Source organism: Callospermophilus lateralis, chromosome 7 (assembly GCF_048772815.1).
Source record: "Callospermophilus lateralis isolate mCalLat2 chromosome 7, mCalLat2.hap1, whole genome shotgun sequence".
NCBI lineage: Eukaryota > Metazoa > Chordata > Mammalia > Rodentia > Sciuridae > Callospermophilus > Callospermophilus lateralis.
This window is the reverse complement of record NC_135311.1, coordinates 53,305,852-53,325,436: the sequence shown is the minus strand read 5'-3', so window position 1 is coordinate 53,325,436 and position 19,585 is coordinate 53,305,852. Positions and strand designations below refer to the sequence as shown.

At 37.5% G+C, this 19,585-nt stretch overlaps 1 protein-coding gene across 6 annotated transcripts in view; it reads right to left on the bottom strand.

Annotated features, from left to right (window-relative positions):
• Window positions 1–247: 247 nt before the first annotated feature.
• The window catches only part of Ntng1 (netrin G1), a 322,121-nt gene continuing 302,783 nt past the window's right edge, over window positions 248–19,585 (bottom strand). For all 6 annotated transcript variants that reach the window (XM_076861736.1, XM_076861733.1, XM_076861737.1 and 3 more), the window contains one exon: window positions 248–486. In XM_076861736.1, the coding sequence (XP_076717851.1) occupies window positions 248–486 (239 nt within the window). The remainder of the gene's footprint in view (window positions 487–19,585) is intronic.

Genomic DNA, 19,585 nt, shown 5'->3' with positions numbered 1-19,585 from the left:
AGCTGGCGATGTGACTTGCAGTGATAATATCAACAGCTGCCAACTCCTCTGGAGTCAGAAATGAACAGTCTTGACTCCGATGTGCTGTCCACGTCTGAGAAATATGGCTTAGTTCAGTTAGGCCTTCTTAGTTTGTACGCTGTGTTTTGAGTGGGGGGTGTGTTTATGTTTCCTATGTTAGTAGCAAATGCTTGGGTTGTGTTTGCTTCCCCAGGGCACAGGCCTGTCCGATGGCTGGAGGCGACATCTAGAACAGCAGGGGGCTGGCTGTTCCCAGCAGCGCGGTCAGCAGCAGTAGCAGCAGCAGTGCTAGGGAACCCTGCGGGGGCGCCCCCTGGCTCGAGTCGGAGCCGCAGCTGCCCGCCTCTTCACACCGCAGCTTCTCGCAGAGGATACCAGTGTATGCAGCCGGGCACAGGCAGCGCACGTTGTTGTGGCACGTCCCTCCGTTCTGGCAGTGCAGGAGCTCGTTGTCACAGACATTCGCTGCAGAATGAGGGGGAGGGTGGGGGGAGGTGCGGGGAGAAGAGGCAGAATCAATTTAAGTTCATCTGGTACATCATGTTTTCAGCTTTAAAAAGAAAGAAAAAAAAAAAAACACAAAAAAACCCTCCATCGATCTTGTGCTCCCCCTCCCCTTCACAAACTAAGCATGTGACTCCAATTTTCCAAACAAATGTAGTTTGCTGCCTTTGTTTTTATCATATTAGTCCTTTTCATATAGATTTTTGCTGCAATCTTGGATATTATCATTGTCCATTTCAGGCTATTGAATGCAAAACAATACAACACTCCTGGTTTGGCAGTTATCTTCTCTTCATGGAACTGGGACCTGTTGTGACCTCCTGGGTTTTTAAAGGACAAGTGCTGGATACAAGAATGCAGAGCTTTGAAGCCAGATGAATGGTATTTAGAATGCAAAGCAGTATTGCTAAAGTGACCAAGAACCTCTGGGGAGTGGGCCATTCTCCCCATTTCTTATTCCAGCAGCTGCACATGCAGAGAGAGCCCCCAGGGGAAGCATGGGGATGAGGGTTGGGGATGTAGTGAAAGTACATGCTCCAGGCAAGCAGCAGCCAGATGGGAAGAGGGAAAGCTTGTTTCATTGGGGGTGGGGGGTGAGGAAGAGCAGTCACTTTTGTCCCTGACAGCCTATTAGGATTTTTATCACCTTGTAAATATGGGAAGTGGAGCCCAAGGTTACCGTGTTTTCTGGGAATAGTAATAAATGCAATGGTGAAACCCTGATTACCAAAATTTCATTTCATCCATCAATTAATAGAATCAGTTTGAATAAAACCAGCCAAGCTTTTTGATACTAAAATTCATTCACAGTCTTTGTCATGTAACTTTACCTCTAATAATTTCTTATATCTTGAAAGCTCTAGTTATTCTCATTAATCCTATGTCTCATATTCCTTTAGATAATCAAGGTTTCACTGATTTAGCAGAATGTTAAATAGAACCCAGGGAAATTAACACAACAACAACGAATAAAAGAGCCAAGAACACTTCCCAGCAACAAATGTTGCTTAAGCACTTAACCACTCTGGACTGAGGGGTGAGGGGCAGATGGGGGCAGAGCAGAAAAAGCAGCTTTTTATAAATTATAACATTCTTTTTTCATTTAACAAACCATCATGGTCAAATTTCCCCAGAGATGCCACATGAGTTAACTATACACACATGCGTGTGAACACACACACACACACACACACACACACACTGATCTAATGTTGCTATTGAGTGCAAACTGGGTTTTCTTTCTTTTTTTCTTTTTTCTTTTTTGCAGACTGGTTTTTAAAGGTAATCTCAACCCTTTAAGTAATAACTCAATAGCGAATGTCGCTTTGTCCATTAATCATGTTCAATAGTCCTGTCACCTTCAAAAGAAGCTTCTTACTCACAAACATGCTAATGTTCTGTGTGCAAATGAACTGACAAAAGGTGGCAGCGGGTAACCACAGAGCTAAAAACAAAGTGCCCTCAATAGGACCCTGTTTGATCCCCTTCTTCAACAGCTTCTTTGTGACCTCTAAGACAGTTGCATAATGATAGGTAAAACTTTCAAATGTATCCACACTTACTCTTTGTAAATTTCAAGAGTGACTGACTGTTAAAGGCTATTAAATTCTTGAACAATACAAAAAAAACAGCAGTGACCCATGGGTTCTTTTGACCATATAAGCTACCTCTCATTGGCTGGCTTAGAAATAATAAACATTAGACCCAAATTATAATATTTTAAGAATCGTAGTTATAAATGTCAAGATCTATAGCTGTGAAGCAAAGTCTCCATGTATGGTGTGGTTAGTCCCATGGACAAAACTGACAAAAGTCATCATTTTTTTTTTTTTTGGATGTTGTTAATCTGGAAAGCATACATAGGGTTTCAGGACTTTGCTTTGCTTACACTTCAAGAACTATCTACTTAATTGGGGCAGCATGGAATAAACAGATGCAAATAACTGTTTCCCTTTCAAGATTCTTAGTGCTCTTGTTCTGGGCAGCAGATTGCTGAATGGGATACTTCCTTTCATTTGGGTACTTGATGTAGGAAAATATCTGCTCCATCAATATCGATAATTGCTTGCCTTGAATAATTGAGAAGAAATCAATAGTTAATTAAATATCACTCCTCTTTTTTTTTTTTAAAAAAAAAGCAATTTTTCTTCTTCTTGGAATTGAATGTGAATTAATTGTTGAACAGAGGTTTACTTTTTTCTCTTTTTTTGAGAAGCTGGTGATTAAGTCAAAATGCAATACCTTCCCTACATCTACTAGTTGATTTTGATGGTTTGGGAGAAATTTGATAAATATTGAAGGAAAAGATGTAGCCCAGGATTAATCATCTCATAGATTTGGGTAATATATTTTCTATAGCATATAAATAGAATTTTTCTTTCCTGTGATACTGGGTATCAAACTCAGGGTCTCCACACTTTTTAGGTGAGTGGTAAGAACTTTACTACTGAACTACATTCCCAGTCCAAAAATAAATAAATAAAATGAAACATAGAATACATTTTATTATTTTAGAATTCCCTATAAAACATTTCATTTCTTGATTGAATGTTCCTCTTAAAGTTCAACACATGCAGAGCTTTACTGTCTGCACAGCTTCTGTGAAACCTCACTACATCTCTTACCCAGATTTTTTAACCCCCTGCTCCATCTTCATGTCATTATGTACCAAAATTGTGTTGGTTAATATATAAAATCAGTGGTTAAATATCACTGAGCTCTTCCTCAGCATTTAAAACCTGTACTAAATATCATGAAGAAAACAGAAGAAATACAAAGCATGATCTCTGCTTTTAGGGAAATCACCTTGGTTGGGAGGATAAAATATATATAAGAAATGGCCTAATACTAGCTTCATTAAAATGCCTTTATCGGTTCCATCCAGCTCAACCAATATCTATTTTGTGCAAGGCATCCTGCTAAATTTTATGGTTGTAATTCTAACTGCCCTAAAGGAGCTCACTGTTTGGTGGAAAATAAACAAACATAAACAGAGGTATTATGATGTGATAAAAAAAGAATTCAAAGGAAGTACTTGCAAACTTCTAGGGGAACTCAAATGATGGTATAAATAATTGCTTTGGGAGAGATCAGGGAAGATTATATAAAAAAATTATATTTGAATAAAGATGTGCATCAGGTGGATACAGGTAGAAAGAGCATATGGATGGGGATATTGCATGAGTAAAGACAAGGAGATGTCAAAGTGCTTTAATAGGTGTTAAACAGTGGTCTCTGAATTCTAAATCCACCCTTCTGATGTTGAAACCAGCTCCCTCTAGGTGTCTGCTGGATTCCACCAATAAGGGGCACTAGAGGGAACATAGAAGGAAGGAGGAATGAGGACATTTCCTTGATCCTATTTGATAGCTCTTCCTAACAGTACTGCCCCAGCAATGACCCTTCATGACCACAGCAGCATTTGGTTCTGGTGCTCAGTTATATTCAGAAATGGTTTCATTTCACTCTTGAAAATTCTGGGACCAGCCTAACAGTAACCCTTTGCCAGAGGCTTGAACCCCAGTCCCACGGGGCCTCTGCTCAGCATTTCAAAGGTACAGGCAGCAGCCAGATATTATCCCTCCCCAAAGGTGCAGTACCCAGGTCTATGATGTCTATTGTCCAAACTTTTACTTTTTGAAAACCCCATCCTCCTTCCTGTAATCCCTCAACCCAGAGTGAAAGTCTCTGCCTGTGTGAGCAGTTACCGTCTCAAAGTTACTTTAGATGTCCTATTGTCATTTTTAGATCCTCAGACCCTTGTCTACCCATTTCCTTTAATAAATTTCCTCTGTTGAAATACCTAGCATGGTTTCAGTTTTCTAATGGGAGCCTGACTGAGGGATATGTGGAACATATTAGTGAACCATGATTGCAATAGCTAGAATGCTGAATGTGTATAAGGAAAATGGAGATGAGAGTAACAGGTTGCACTCATAAAATGTTCTGAACATTTTATGTAATAACACTGCAGAGTTTAGATAATAGGCAATGAAGAGCTATCAAGAGCTGTCATGATCAGGGTCTAAATGGAGAAAGGAGAGGCTAGACCAGAAGAGGACAGACTGGAAGTAAGGAAACTTTCAGCAAAATGGAATGGGGTAGGTTAGAGCAATTGGGAGAGGAAAAAAGGATCAGATTTAGAGACAACTTATGTGAAAAGGTAAGATAAATTTTATGACTCTTGTTTTAAGCATGTGGATGTGTCAGAAAGAAACGTGCTAAGAAAGAAGATAAGATAGGAGGAAGAGTTTTTTTTTTTTTCTTTTGAAAAGAAAAGAACTTTTTTGGGACCTATTGACTTTGAGAGGCCTAGGTTCTTCTGCAGGTGTTTTGCTATTAGTTGCAAAAGCTCCTTAATGACCTTTGACCTTTTTTCCCAGTCAGGAAATTGTTCATCCTGGAGATACAGATGTGGAGCAGCAGAGGTAGTAGTCATTGTTACAAAACATCAAAGAAGTAAAAGACTTCATGCTGAGAGACTATAGACCAAGTAAATGAGGACTGCAGCCAAACATGGAAGAATATCAGCATCTAAGCCATTAAGTAGAGCAAGCAAGACTGTGATGGATGCAGAGGTCTTTGCTGATAACATTAAATGTTACACCTTCTGGAATTCTATCACATTATGACAAAGTTCCAAATATAAATCAGCTCATGCAGAAAATAAAACCAGGATGGGGATGGCAATTATGTTGACCATCTATACTATACTTTCCTCTCACCCCAGCCCCCATACACCGGAAATTGTTATGGTTTAACTGTTTGTCCCCTCCAAAACTCATGATGGAATTTAGTTATAGTTTTAATAGTATTAAGCAGTGGGACCTTTAGGAGGTATCCTCATGAATGAACAGAAGCCAGCATCATGAGAATGGGTTTGCAAGAGGGAAGGATCTCTCTTGCACTCTCTCTCTCTATGTGCTTCCAGCATTCTCTTTCCACCATGTTTTGACATAGTAAGAAGGCCTTCTCCAGCTGCTGGCCCTTTGACCTTGGTCTTTCCAGCCTCCAGAACTTTGAACCTATAAATACCTATTCATTATAAATTACTCAATCTGTGATATTATGTTATAACAACACAGAATGACTAAGACAGAAATATATGTATTTAATCATGGCACTCCTTTGTACTTATATTCAGAGTTCTCCTCAACATAAAGTCCCAGGCATCAACTACCAGTTGATAGAGCTGGCATAAGGATAAATACCAATTTGCAATCTGAGAATCATCTCTATTTCATCCTGCAAGCAGATGTATATTGAAGATCCAACTGGGACTCTCTACCCAACACAAAAATTTTATTCATAACTCTTTACTTGATGCTCTTCTATGTAGGTTGGTGTGAAACAGGAAAAGGTGCAGATATTTTATGAGATTTATTTTAGGCTTATCCAAAGTCTCTCTTTATTGTTATTGATAGTCTATGATTGTCTTCTCTCAGTAAAGAGGGAGTTTCATTTTAAATCCCTTATACAATACTTGGTCCAATATTGGATGCAAATAGTTATTTGCAAGATACAATTTTTTGTTATGGTAAAATATGAGTAAAATATAATACTTTTTTGGTAGTAGCTTAACTACCTGCTAAAGGATTCCTTTTTCTATTTATACAAAACATTTATTTATGGTGTATCCAATATCATACCATATAGCCTAAAACCCCCTGATTTGCAATATTAGAAATGCTCTCACATAGAGGGTCCCTGATAAGCTGTAGCCTTTGATAGATGAGGTTATAGTATTAATGTTATACTTAAGCAGTTATGGCGCCAAAAATGAAGAGTGGAGTCCTGGTGGAAAGGCTGATCAGCAAGGTACTATAATAGCTCTGATCACAGCTTCAGTTAGCAAGACACAATAGCAGATACATTAGTTCTCACAGTTGCCATGAGTTCATAGAAACACTCAGAATTTCCTTAGAGAAAGAATAGGAATGAGCATCATTTCTTCCTCTTTTATTTCTATTCATTTTTTATAGTATCTTGGATGAGGAGAGTCTTAGTAATGTTGCTAAATTATTCTTTAATTTGGATTTTTTTTGTCTGTGTGTGTGTTTCTTTATTATCACACACATTTGCTCTTCCAAAATTGAAATTTATTTTCAGAAGTTAAATTAAAAGACCTTGTTTCCTCCTCCCCACATTAGTCCTTTCTAGAAGATTTGGAAAAAACAGACCTATAGTTGGACCCAATATGTTCAAAGAGAGCACCAGCTAGGACTTAGTGTTGCTACTTGTTCTATTCTTTTTTTCTTTTTTTTCTTTACAACCTAAGGGTCACTTATTCCCAGATGGTCACTATGATCCATGCATTACCAAAGGGAAGTTTTCTTTTCTCTATTTGTATTTTGTTCAAAGCTATGCATTTAGGTTTGCCCTGTCAGTGAGCTGCTATGCTTGAGCAATGCTGGGTCTGTATTTATAGACTTGAAAGTTTCTCTTTTTGGCTTTGTCTCCTGCACGTCAAGGAATCAATGTGATGTGTTACCATGACAGCTTTCCTTGATGGTTGTATTAATAAGTGACCTCTACCTTCACCACCTGAAACAAGCCCAGGATTGCTGAGGGAAAGATGTTCCAAATTGTTCCTGTCCTTTGCAAAGAAATGTCAAAAAGTGAATAACTCCACCAAGCAGGGTAATAACAAAGGTTTGTGTGCTACATTCAGGTCTGATTTAGGCATTTGAGAATTGGTGGCAGGAGCTAAATTATGACCCATTTATATAGTCTTTGTGGCTGTTTTACTAAGTTGTGAGAGGTGATATATAAAATGGAACACACAGGTTAGATCCTGGGGTATGGAAGAAACTTTACAGAATGTAATATAATGGTCTTTTGGGGGGAAATTCTAGGTACACTAAATGCTTTCTCCTTTCTTTTTCTCACTTATGTCTGGCTATGAGAGGTGGGATGGTGGAGTGGAAAAAATACTGGTTAAGAGCCATGAAACATGAATTCTAGTTCTGATTGGTCATCAATTCACTGTGAGACCTGGGCATATAATAAACTATTTAATGACATCCATGCATGCATGCATGAATGCATCCATCCATCCATCCATCTGTCATCTAACCAGGCACTATTCTATAAGATGAGCATATAGTGATGAGTAAGACGAGCAATGTAACTGCACATACGGAGTTAGTAATCTGGTGCCAACTATGACAGTAGAGAAAAGGTTTAGAGTAGGTATTTCTAAAGTTTTTTTGAACTTTATTATTTGATGTATACTGTTAATAGAAAGCTTATCTTTATAGAGTCAAAGAATTAGAAATTCCTCCCATTTTTTGATCAAACATAATGACTTTTAGAGTTTTGTAATATTGTCAAGATGTGAATTACAAGACTTTCCTTCTATTATTTGGTGACAACTTGGATGACTCTTTTTTTGATGATCTCTTTTGCCTGTTTGTCTTATCTGGTACCCCATGGAACAGGATAACTTTCCCCTCACCTGTACTGAAGCATGAAGTGGTACAAAGAAAATTAGGGGAAGATCTTATATTCAAGTTCAGTCTTTATTGGCTAATGGGTTGGGCATACTTGGGAAAATCACTTAACCACTTTGTGCCCCTTTCGGAAGCAAAGACAATAGCACTTGCTTTGTTTATCCAGTAAATAGATGAATTATGGGGAGGTGCTCTAAAAAATATATAAATCACAACCTAAGTACTCTTTGTTAATGTTCAGTTCCTTCTTTAGTCATCCCTAATGCTTGCTAGAAGCTCTTGGGTTGGAAGAGTACAGAATAAAGAATTTCTCACTAACTATCCATCCAAGCTAGAAAAGAAGTGAAAATCCTCCTTAGAAGGCAGCTCTGTGTATGTTCTGTTGTTATGAATCTTTAGAGAGTCTGGATAAAAGTTTACTTGCATACAACTGATGTGTACACCATGGAGCCTTTCAAGGTTACCATGGAGTAGCAGTGCCCATTTTCTCGGAAGTGACTTTTATCCTCTCCTTCAATGTGCATTCTCCTGTATCACTCAGAGTACACACATAAGGTGCATTTATAGAATGATAGGGAGGGGCTGAGCCAGAAATCATGTACCTTCTTGCTTCCTCTGCCCTTTAGCTGGCCCTTCAACTCTGTAGTGTTGAAGGGGAGGGAAAGGGAGGTGCATATGCAAACAGTAGACTAAAACCTGCAGGCTTCACGTGAGACTTCCATGATTTCCTGCTCCCATCCTGTGCTCCTATCTGCATCTGTATCCTTCTGGGGACAGTGGTAGTGATGGCATGACTCCCATGTGACAGCATTCAGCTTACTTGTATTTCAGTGTAACAAAGCAAAGGAGCAGAGCTGAAGGGCTGTAAGGAATAGTGTAGAAGTTGTCAGCTGAGTGGTCAGGCATGTCTACATAATGAAGTGCAACAGGTTCTGACCTAGGGAGCAGCCATTGCATTCTTACTTATCTAATATCAAAGCTCCTATCATGGGGATAATACTATCTCTTGTCCAACCAAAGGAAACAGTGCTTACAACATTATAAAAAAGACCCATTCATTTTGAAGGAGCCCATGTCTTTAGCCTGCTGTGTCTGAGCAGGCGTGAGAGAGGTGACAGTGACTCTAGAGAGGGGCAAGAGACACTACCAAGCACACCTAAACGTTTTGTCTTTGCAACCTGAATAAAGCCTCTGCTGATGTTGAGAAAGAATTAATTCACTGAGAATCCTACAAGCCGAAGGCTGGGCACCTTTCCCAAAGTGATCATTAATGATGTATTGAAATCCTATTTAGGTCAACACCTTCAGACACAGACATAGGCAAGATGCTCATAAAAAACAGTGCTGAGAAATCACAGATTTTCTCATCGGGTATCAGAAAAGGCACTTGTCTAGTTTAATTAAAAGGTGCAAGTAACCTTTCCTCTTAGCTCAAGGTGAAAGATGGTGGTCATGGAGGCATATTCACACACAATGGCAGCACACATCTAAATACAGACTATCATTTCCAAGTACATGACATTATGTCAGGAGAAGCAGTTATATTTATCCCTATAAGTACAGACATGTACCTCTACAAATACCTAACAGCATGTGAGCTTTAGCAAAAATACTGGGATAAATTGTAACCAAATGTGACCAGTGTTTACCTCTAGCTGGCAAAAATGCAGTTAATTTTAGGAATTTTAAATTTTTTTGTCTATATACATTTTCCTTTATTTCCTTTCCTTTATTTTCCAAATAACCTAGAATAAATATATAGTCCTTTGAAGATATTAAAATAAAAATAATTACTGTTTCTGGAGAAAATTAATATCTTTTACTGAAATGATAAAGGCAGTTCATTACAGAAATGAATTGTGTCATCATATTTTGCCAAATATCAGTATTTGTTTCATCAACATGTATTTATAATAAAGCTACCAATTGTCTTAAATATCCAAAATCATCATCTCAGGGAAGGCACGGGTTCTTACACGATCTCATAATCATACAAGGGTCATAGACACTACTTCCTTAAAATGCCAGAGACTTCAATGCCATGAACTTTACTGCCACGGAACTAGCAGAATTTTCTGAGCTAAAGGGATCTGCGTATTGGTGGCCATTTTATTGGTAACTAGTGCAGACTGATGCAAACTTAGAGTGTATTTTAACCTCTGATGATGACTTTTCCAGTAGAAAATGATGGAAAAGTGATGACTTTCCCAGTAGAAAACTTATTTCAAGCAAATTGAGATTCCAATCTGCTAACCTTATATAAATCTGTACCTTATCTATAACCTACTCATTGTGGTTATTTATATCACTAGTATGCAGTACTGTCTTTAGCACTGAATAGATGCTCAGTAAATATTTATTACACAAATAAAATGACATTTGACTTTTTTCCTCTCTCTTTCTGAATGGTTGACACACATGTATTATTCATAAATAGATAGCTAGTTAGATAGCTAACCAGATAGATAGATAGGGAGGACAGTGGTTTAGAGATATAAACCTCTTAGATATAAAGCTATTAGGTTGGAGAGTAGGCAGTGGGAGGAATTTTTCCTCGATGACCTCATTTTCAACACTGGGAAGTAGGAGATATAGCCATCTGCTGACCACAGGTAGTATCTTGAAGTGGCAATGAAACACTGGCAGAGAATGTGAGAGGAAGTTCACTAGGAGCACAAGGAGAAACTTCGATGGTGGCAATATGAGTTGTCATAGGTTTCCATACTTTTTTAAAGGGAAAACGCTAATAGGAAGACAATGGGGATGTGCAGGAAGGTTTTTCTTTTTTTTTTTTTTTTCATCAAAGATCTGATATACACTTGGGGAAGCAATGGAGGTGAGGGGAAGTAGCAAGGATGACAACTGTTTTGAGATGAGAGATCAGAAGCAATCCTTTCATTACTTATTAAGCGAAATTTATTCGTCTTGTCATAATCTGGGCATTGTGAGTAAATGAAGGTGAAAAAGACATGGATCTGAGGCCCTGAAGGAACTCAGTGGCTTTTTTATTTTTTTACTAAATTGGGAAATGATAAGTTAACTGTAAAACACAGGCTAAAGAAAAGTCCAGATGGAGCTGTTCCACATGAGGGTGGGAGGGAAAAGAAAGATCATTATGGGGACATAGAAAAATACAAGCAAGAGGATTTGGTGTTCTTTGAAAAGATGGAATTGTGAAAGACAGTCTATACAGCCCCATACTGCGCTGAAGACAAATTTGTAAAACACCCCACATTCTGGCTGGGAGGCAGAGCAATACCACCGGCCTTTGATATCCAGCATTAAGAAATGCAAGTGTCTTTGGCTGAAAGGAGATAATTGTGTCATTAATTCTAACGTGTGATTTTTTTTTAAAAAAGACAGAATTTCAATGCCTTTGAGCACTTTGTAAAGCTAAAATATAATTTGAGGTTCCTGTTTGTCAAGCTATAGCCAAATGTCTCCTTAGAGACTTAATTTTTCCTATATATATTTGGCAGGAGTATTCTAAATATGGTCTAAGCCCTCTTAGGATTTTTAAACAGCAGGGATATTTAAATATGAAAAATAGCTACTGAAATCACACAGCAGTAACTTTTCTTAATGATTTTTTTTTTTTCCTTGGGAATCACTGTAATTCACTCTCATCTGCTGTGGCCTTGCTGTCACCATAACCACCTCCTGACAATGTCAAATCAAGTCTTGGGAGGTGATTTTATAATGTCAGGATGAAACAAAGCCATTTCCCTGTTAATGCCAATGTCAAGGCAGAATGAATTGGTGTCAATAAATTCAAGGTGAGGAAAACAACATTACAGAATCAAGAGAATGAGCAAAATGATGACAGGAGTCATTTAGGGATGTCTGGCTCTGAGTAAAAATGACTGCTAATTTTCAAAAATGTATTTGCTACCATGCTGGGAACCAAATATTTAAATTTTCTAAAATATGTTAGCGAGGTGGAGAAAGGACAAATAGTTTGCAATTATAGATGAGTCAAAAGCAGACCTTTTCAATAAAGCCAATACTGACCATCACAACTCACAGCCTTTTCTCATATAGAAACTCCTGAGACACTCAAAATTTGAGCTTTGAAGTTTAATACTTAATAGTTGATGGTGGTGGTGTTCAAAACCCTGGGTTTGAATACCCATATCACCACAGGGGGCTCTGCAATCTGTTATTTATGAATTTCCTTTTTTTTTTTTAAGAAAATCTGTAAAAGAGGCCATTTTGCAGGGGCAACGTGAACAGGAAAAATCATTCAATTCAATAATTATTATTTCATGCTTTGTAAGTATTAGGCACCATCCCAAGTTCTATAGTAAAAAAGATAAACTGGAAGAATCACAGAAATAGCATTTATTATTAAAGTTCATATATTTATGCCTCTTTAGATAATGTAATTTCACAGAGTGTATACTCTTGTGTCTTCTAGTTCACTCTTATCATTAATGATTTCTATCTTTCTTGGTACTTAAAAAATATTTGTCAATTTGAGAAAAAAACTTTCACTCCTACAAATACTTCAATGAATAAAACATTGCTTACTTGTTGGAAAGAAGATTGTTCATTTTTTTAATGAAGAGGAAAAACAGACAAAAGCCCTTATTAAAGGAAAATTTGAAGACAAGGCTATTAAGGCAAGCTTTAGAGTAATGTTAAATAATTCTGCAGCATAACTTTTACTAAACCTGAACTTCAAACATAAGATGGAAGAAAGAGGTACATATTCCTTCTCTAACACCCAGAGGAATCCTTTTTCAAATGATTAAGAAAAATATGTTAGAAAGAGAACAAATCCACTCAATGTATGACCTGAAAAGAGGCAATGAAGTCATTGCAGGTATATAGAAGGCTCTTCCTAGGAAGAGGAAGGCTGATGTGTCTCTGGAGACAGGTGAGTTACCTGGACCCCAATCAGAGTCTGGCAATAAATGTGTGGAAGTTGTATCTTTGGGGATTTTCAGATTCAGACATGAGAAGGAAAAAAACACCACAAGCTTGTTTGGATACAATTGGGAGATTGTAATAACACGTTACAACTGCTCTTTGATGCAGGTTAGGGTAAAGTAGGGATGGGTCAGATTTGGGTGGACTTGAGAAAGAGTAATCGCTGAACGTGCTTTCCACGTATCTTCTAATTTTCACTTACCTCACATTTCTCATTCTTATTTCTTGAATCTATGTACTTTGATATCGGTGAGGAACTATAGAATATAAACTCCATGAAGATAAGGATTTCAACTCTTCCATTCTTTGCCATGCAGTGCCTAGAACAGCTCTTGGTAACAGACTGTACTCAATGAATATCTGAGTATTTTTAAGTGAATGAATAAACGAATTATATAGAAAAAGTCACATATTCCATATCCATGGCTTCCTTTCTGCTTCTAAAATAGCTTCCCAACTGTGTCTATTCTTTCGCCCCTAAATTAAATTGCACAGAAGTGCTATAGCCAGACTGAATTTCCTCAGAAAGTGTTTTCACGATACTTCTCACTCATTCTCTCACTTGAAACCTTCAGCGGCTCCCACTGCTAATTGGATAATCCTGTAGTCAGGATCCCCAGCAATGTGATTGGAATCTCCCCATCATCTGCTTTTACTCCACAATATAAACTTTCTTTTGCTGTCTAATGTCTGTGTACTCATACACGTTATGTAATTAAAAGGCCAGAAATTTTACTATATCATCTCCCTGAATGTTTCCAATGACCTGACATAAGAGGTGTTATTATTATTATTTCCATCTTATGAGAGATCTGTGGGTCTTGCTCAAACCTCTCAGTGGCTGAGCAGCACAGGCAGGACTAAAATTGACTTCTCTCCTACTACTCCAAACCACTGTCCATACTGCCTTCCTGTGTGTTCACTACTACCTGCTTGCACCTGAGTTTGTGACTCTACACTTGAGGTGTCCATCCCTAAACTTCCTACCCATCCTCAAGGTCCAGTTCATAGGCAACCCCTACTCTGGCGGCTTCTCTGACCATCTGAGCCTGCAGATGCCTTCCTGTCTTTGAAGCCTTATAGCAGATAGTATAGATATGGACACATTGATAAAAATGTAGATATAGTTTGACCAGCCTGGATTTAAGCTTTAGTTCTACTAAATACTAGCTGGATGACCTTGTGGGTATCATTCAACTTGCCTTTTTTCATTCACAAAACACATAATTTAATACCCAGTGTTCATCTGAGAGACTGTTCAGCAGATTAAATAAGTGAATGCATATAACTCAAATAGAACAATGTCTACCACACAGGAAGTCCTTTGGTAAATGTTAAACATTATTGAACTCTTCTAAAACTATCACAAAATTTCTCCATGTGTATTTCTTGTCTTCTCAACTAAAATATAAGCAATATGAGAGCAGGTCATTGTTATCCAAACTGCTGACCAGCATGGCATTTGTCACAGTGGGGGTCAACTAGCAACCTTATTCCATGGAAATGGAAGACACTTCTTTTATCTTTGTATCCTTAGGCATCTCTCTTATCTTTAAATCCTAGGTATCTATACTTTTTTTTTTTTTTCCTGGCACATAACAGGAGATTCTCAAAGAATTTTCCCCAGTGATGATTTGTCAAGTAACTTCTGTATTTTCTAGGCTTTGGAAGGAATAAGTCATTCCTGAGAATTTAATCCACAATAACCTGGATTTCCTTTACTGTTTCAAACACCTTTTTATACTTCTTCTTGGGTTTGTTCTATTGTAAAGACAGCAGCCTAGAAGGAGAGGCAAAGAAGATGGAGAAGGAGGGGAAATGTGGGGTTAGGCTAATCAGGAGAGAAATGCTCACGTGAGCCTATCCAGAGAGGCAGGGTCTATCCTACTTGGTGGGCAGTTCCAGCTGTGCTTGTTGGTGGGTAGGGAGCACGTTCAAAGTTTAGATCCATCAAGACCTTACCCTAAATATGCATGTGGTGTTTAGATTCCATCTAGGCTGTTTTACTCCAAGAATCAGAAACAATGAATTCTTCATGTATTCCCCATTAAAAAGGCACAGAGGGTGAAAGGCAGATTCTCCATCTACCCCACTCTGGGTATTACCATGCAGGCTTGTTCTCTGAGACTAAGCTAAGATCTTCAACTCTAATACTTTGGTTGCCATTGGATATGCTGCTTGCTCTGCATGGGTCATATTATGAGGTTTTATCTTCTAGAGTTTTGTTTTTTTAACCAGTTGTTTTGATTTAGATATGAGTGTCCCCAGTAGATTAATCCTCTGATAGGGGTGGTAACTGTGGGTAGATGGGGTATAGTTGGAGGAGACAGGTCATTAGGGCTGTGCCTTTCACATTTACATTTTGTTGCTGGTGAAAAGAACTCTCTCTGCTTCCAGGTTGCCATGTCCTGAGCTGTTTCCCTCCACCATGCCCTTCCACGGTAATGTTTGCTTTCCCTTGGGACCAGAACAATGGCGTCAGCTGTCTATAGACCTCTGAGACCGTAGTGCCAAATTAATTTTCTTCTTTTAAGTTGTATTTGTCAGGTTTTTTTGTTTTTTGTTTTTGGTCACAAATGCAAAAGCTGATTAAAATAACAGTCTTTTTACTTGGGTTAATCTCTGTGTCCTCTATTCTTTACCATTGGTCTACTGGTCTATTTTGGTGCCAATAATCATGCTGTTTTTGTTACTATTGCTCTGTAGTATATAGTATAGTTTAAGGTCTTGTATAGTGATGTCTCAAGCTTCACTCTTCCTGCTAAGGATTGCTTTAGCTATTCTGGGTCTCTTATTTTTCCAAATGAATTTCATGACTGCTTTCTCTATTTCTATGAGAAATATCATTGGGATTTTGATTGGAATTACATTAAATTTGTAAAATGCTTTTGGTAGTATGGTCATTTTGACAATATTAATTCTGCCTATCTGAGAACAAGAGAGATCTTTGACAATATTAATTCTGCCTATCTGAGAACAAGAGAGATCTTTCCAACTTCTAAGGCCTTCTGTAATTTCTTTCTTTAGTGTTCTGTAGTTTTCATAGTAGAGATCTTTCACCTCTTTTTTCGGTTGATTCCCCAATTTTTTTTTTTTTTGAGGCTATTGTAAATGGGATAGTTTTCCTGTATTGGAGAAAAGATAGCCTCTTCAACAAATGGTGCTGGCAAAACTGGAAGTCCATATACAACAAAATGAAATTAAACCCGTATCTCTCACCATGCACAAAACTCAACTCAAAATGGATCAAAACCTAGGAATAAAACTAGAAACCCTGCGTCTAACAGAATAAAAAGTAGGCCCTAATCTCCATCATATGGGAATAGGCCTCAACTTCCTTAATAAGACTCCTTTGGCACAAAAATTAAAATCAAGAAATAATAAATGGGATCGACTCAAATTAAAAGTTTCTTCTCAGCAAAAGAAACAATCTGTGAGGAGAATAGAGAGCCTACATCTTGGGAGCAAATCTTTACCCCTCACACATCAGATAGAGCACTAATCTCTAGGGTATATAAAGAACTTTAAAAACTAAGCACCAAAAAACAAATAACCCAATCAATAAATGGGCCAAGGAACCTAACAGACACTTCTCAGAAGGTGATATACAATCAATCAACAAATATATGAAAAAATGTTCAATATCTCTAGCAATTAGAGAAATGCAAATCAAAACTACTCTAAGATTTCATCTCACTTCAGTCTGAATGGCAGCTATTAAGCATACAAACAACAATAAGTGTTGGCGAGGATGTAGGGGAAAAGGCACACTCAGTGTGGGACTGCAAAATAGTGCAGCTAATCTGGAAAACAGTATGGAGATTCCTTGGAAAACTGGGAATTGAACCACTTTTTGACCCAGCTATCCCACTCCTTGGTCTCTACCCAAAGGACTTAAAAATAGCATACTACAGGGACACAGCCACATCAATGTTTATAGCAGCACAATTCACAGTAGCTAAACTATGGAACCAACCTAAATGCCTTTCAGTAAATAAATGAATAAAGAAAATGTGGTACATATACACAATGGAATATTACTCAGCAATAAAAGAGAGCAAAATCATGGCATTTGCAGGTAAATGGATATAATGATAAGTGATATAATGATAAGTGAAGTTAGCCAATCCCAAAAAACCAAATGCCGAATATTTTCTCTGATATAAGGAGGCTTATTCATAGTGGGGTTGGGAGGATGAGCACGGGAAGATTAGAGGAACTCTAGATAGGGCAAAGGGGAGGAAGGGGAAAGGAGGGGTCAAGGGGGTAAAAAAGATGGTGGAATGAGATGGACACCATTACCCTAAGAACATGTATGAAGACACGGATGATGTGAATATACTTTGTATACAACCAGAGACATGAAATATTGTGCTCTATATGTGTAATATGAATTGTAATGCATTCTTCTGTCATATATAACAAATTAGAATAAAAAATTTTTAAAAAAAACAGTCTTTCCTAATAGGCCTTTTGATTGATCTATGGTTCTTTGCTTCCATTCACCCCCCGTTCCCTGGGTTTCTGTGGCCTGTCACTGCTGGGTTAGCTACTCTATATGTGTCCAAGTCACTCATTTCCAAGCAGTGCCCCTTACTCATCAAATTTTTTGAACCTCAGTCCACCCTATTCAGATCTGTTTCAACAGTCTCTGACATGTTTAGTCAGGCAATTCCTTTGGTCTAATTGAAGTTTCAGGTTATAAATTCTATGTTTGTCAAATCTACCTGCAAAGTTTAAATGTTTTGGTAAAAAGACTAGACTATGGCTGGTTTGGCTTTAACAAGACAAAGTAGGGTATTTAATTCACAGATTGCAGAGAAAGAAAAGATTCACAAAGGCAACAGAGGTTTTTATAAGCCAACACTTCTGCTTGTGTTAAATATGGGGAAGAAACACATAATTCAAAGGATATTGGGTCCAGGGCAAGGCTGCAACTTACATTGAACACTAAAGCCTTCTGCTTGTTGTCACTCATTGCTTTGATTTTTATGAAGTTAATATTAGAAGATTCCTTTGTTATAGTATAGTAAGAAAGTATATGTTTTCAAGACAATTCCAAGTTTCCCAAATGCACCAAAGTGCAAATGTATCTAAAAGTGAATTCTTGTATTTCCTTGTATTTCAGGTATTGCCAATATTTAGAGTCACTGATGATATGAATAAAGAGTTAGGAGTATAATTTAATAAATATATGGAAGTGATTCCTAAGGACATAATCAGGGTTCATGTCTCATACAGAACCAGAAACAAACTAAAAAAAAAAAAATCTTGCAAAAAACAAGCACATTTTGTTTCTTAATAATTTTCTGATGAGAATTATTAGGCTTCTGCTAATCCAATGCTTACATAACTAAAATACTTTAATTAATATTATAGATTATTCATTTTCTATTTTAAATTCATCAATTTTACTTTCTTTGAACAAGTAAAAAAAGCAAAGGTACCAGGAGTTGAAATTGTGTCTCGGTTTTGCTAGTATTACATAACTAATAAGATGAAAATTTATGACAAAAATTCAGTCAGTAAAGAAGAGCCATGCCAAAATTTCAAGATAAATGAATTTTTATGGCCAAGTTATAAACTACATAATAAAGATTTAGCTTACAATGCTAACATCAATAGATCCTAAACTACATTGCCAAGAGCAATAAAGTGAGAATAATGGGAAAAGATTGAATGAGCACATGAAAAAGTAAGGGATTTTCAGTGATTTCCAACCCTTATCAGTTTATTTCCTACGAAGCCCATAATGAATTCATATTGATGATGGGTGATTACCTAATGACATCAAAATGCATGATCAATACATGCTAACTAGGCTAGGAATCTAGCTCAAAACATTCTTAATTGGAAACTAGTCAAGGAACAATGAAAACCTGAGCTGGCACAGGGGAACTGGAAGGGAGAAATCTAATTTCCTGGTTTGTTTGATGATGGATCTAAAAGACAACTGGAGATGACCGGGAATAGTTTGTCTTAACCACAGTTTTGGAGAAACAGCAGGAGCTTTGGAGTCATACAGACCAAAAATTACATTTTGGATCCTAAACCCACTAGTTGTGGAAACTTGGCATGGCAAGTAACCTCTCTTTGAGCCTTTGTTTCCATGTGTGTAAAAGAGACATGCTGTGTTTTAATCTAGTTAGGTGGTTCTGAAAATGAGAATCGACATCAACCTACAAGAAGCTGACTTATAGAATTTTAAGTATTTTCATTATAGAGAGGATTATATGAGATGAAATTATACATGAAACATCTGGCGAGTAACAAGAACTTCCTAAATGTTGGTGTTTCTTCTCCTTAAGGAGATATTTAAACAGATACTACATAAAAGATAACTAAAAGGAAAAGCAAAGTTGATAATGTCATTGTATATATCACACCTGTGGGGACATTCAGTCACATCATCATCCTAATAATAACTTATCGAATGTTTATTCTGTATCATGCTTTATTCCAAGTGCTTTTTGTGTATTGGCTTTGTCCTATTAACAATCTTGTAAGATAGGTACTGCTATCCTGATAAATTTTCAGACAAATAAGCCAGGACTCAAGGAAGACAAATAAGCTGTTCCAGGACAGTGGGACCTGTGGGGAGAAATTACTGTGCACTTTTACCTGATTGCTATGCCCCACATCAACATCCTGGGATGCTACTACCTTTGCCTCTCTCT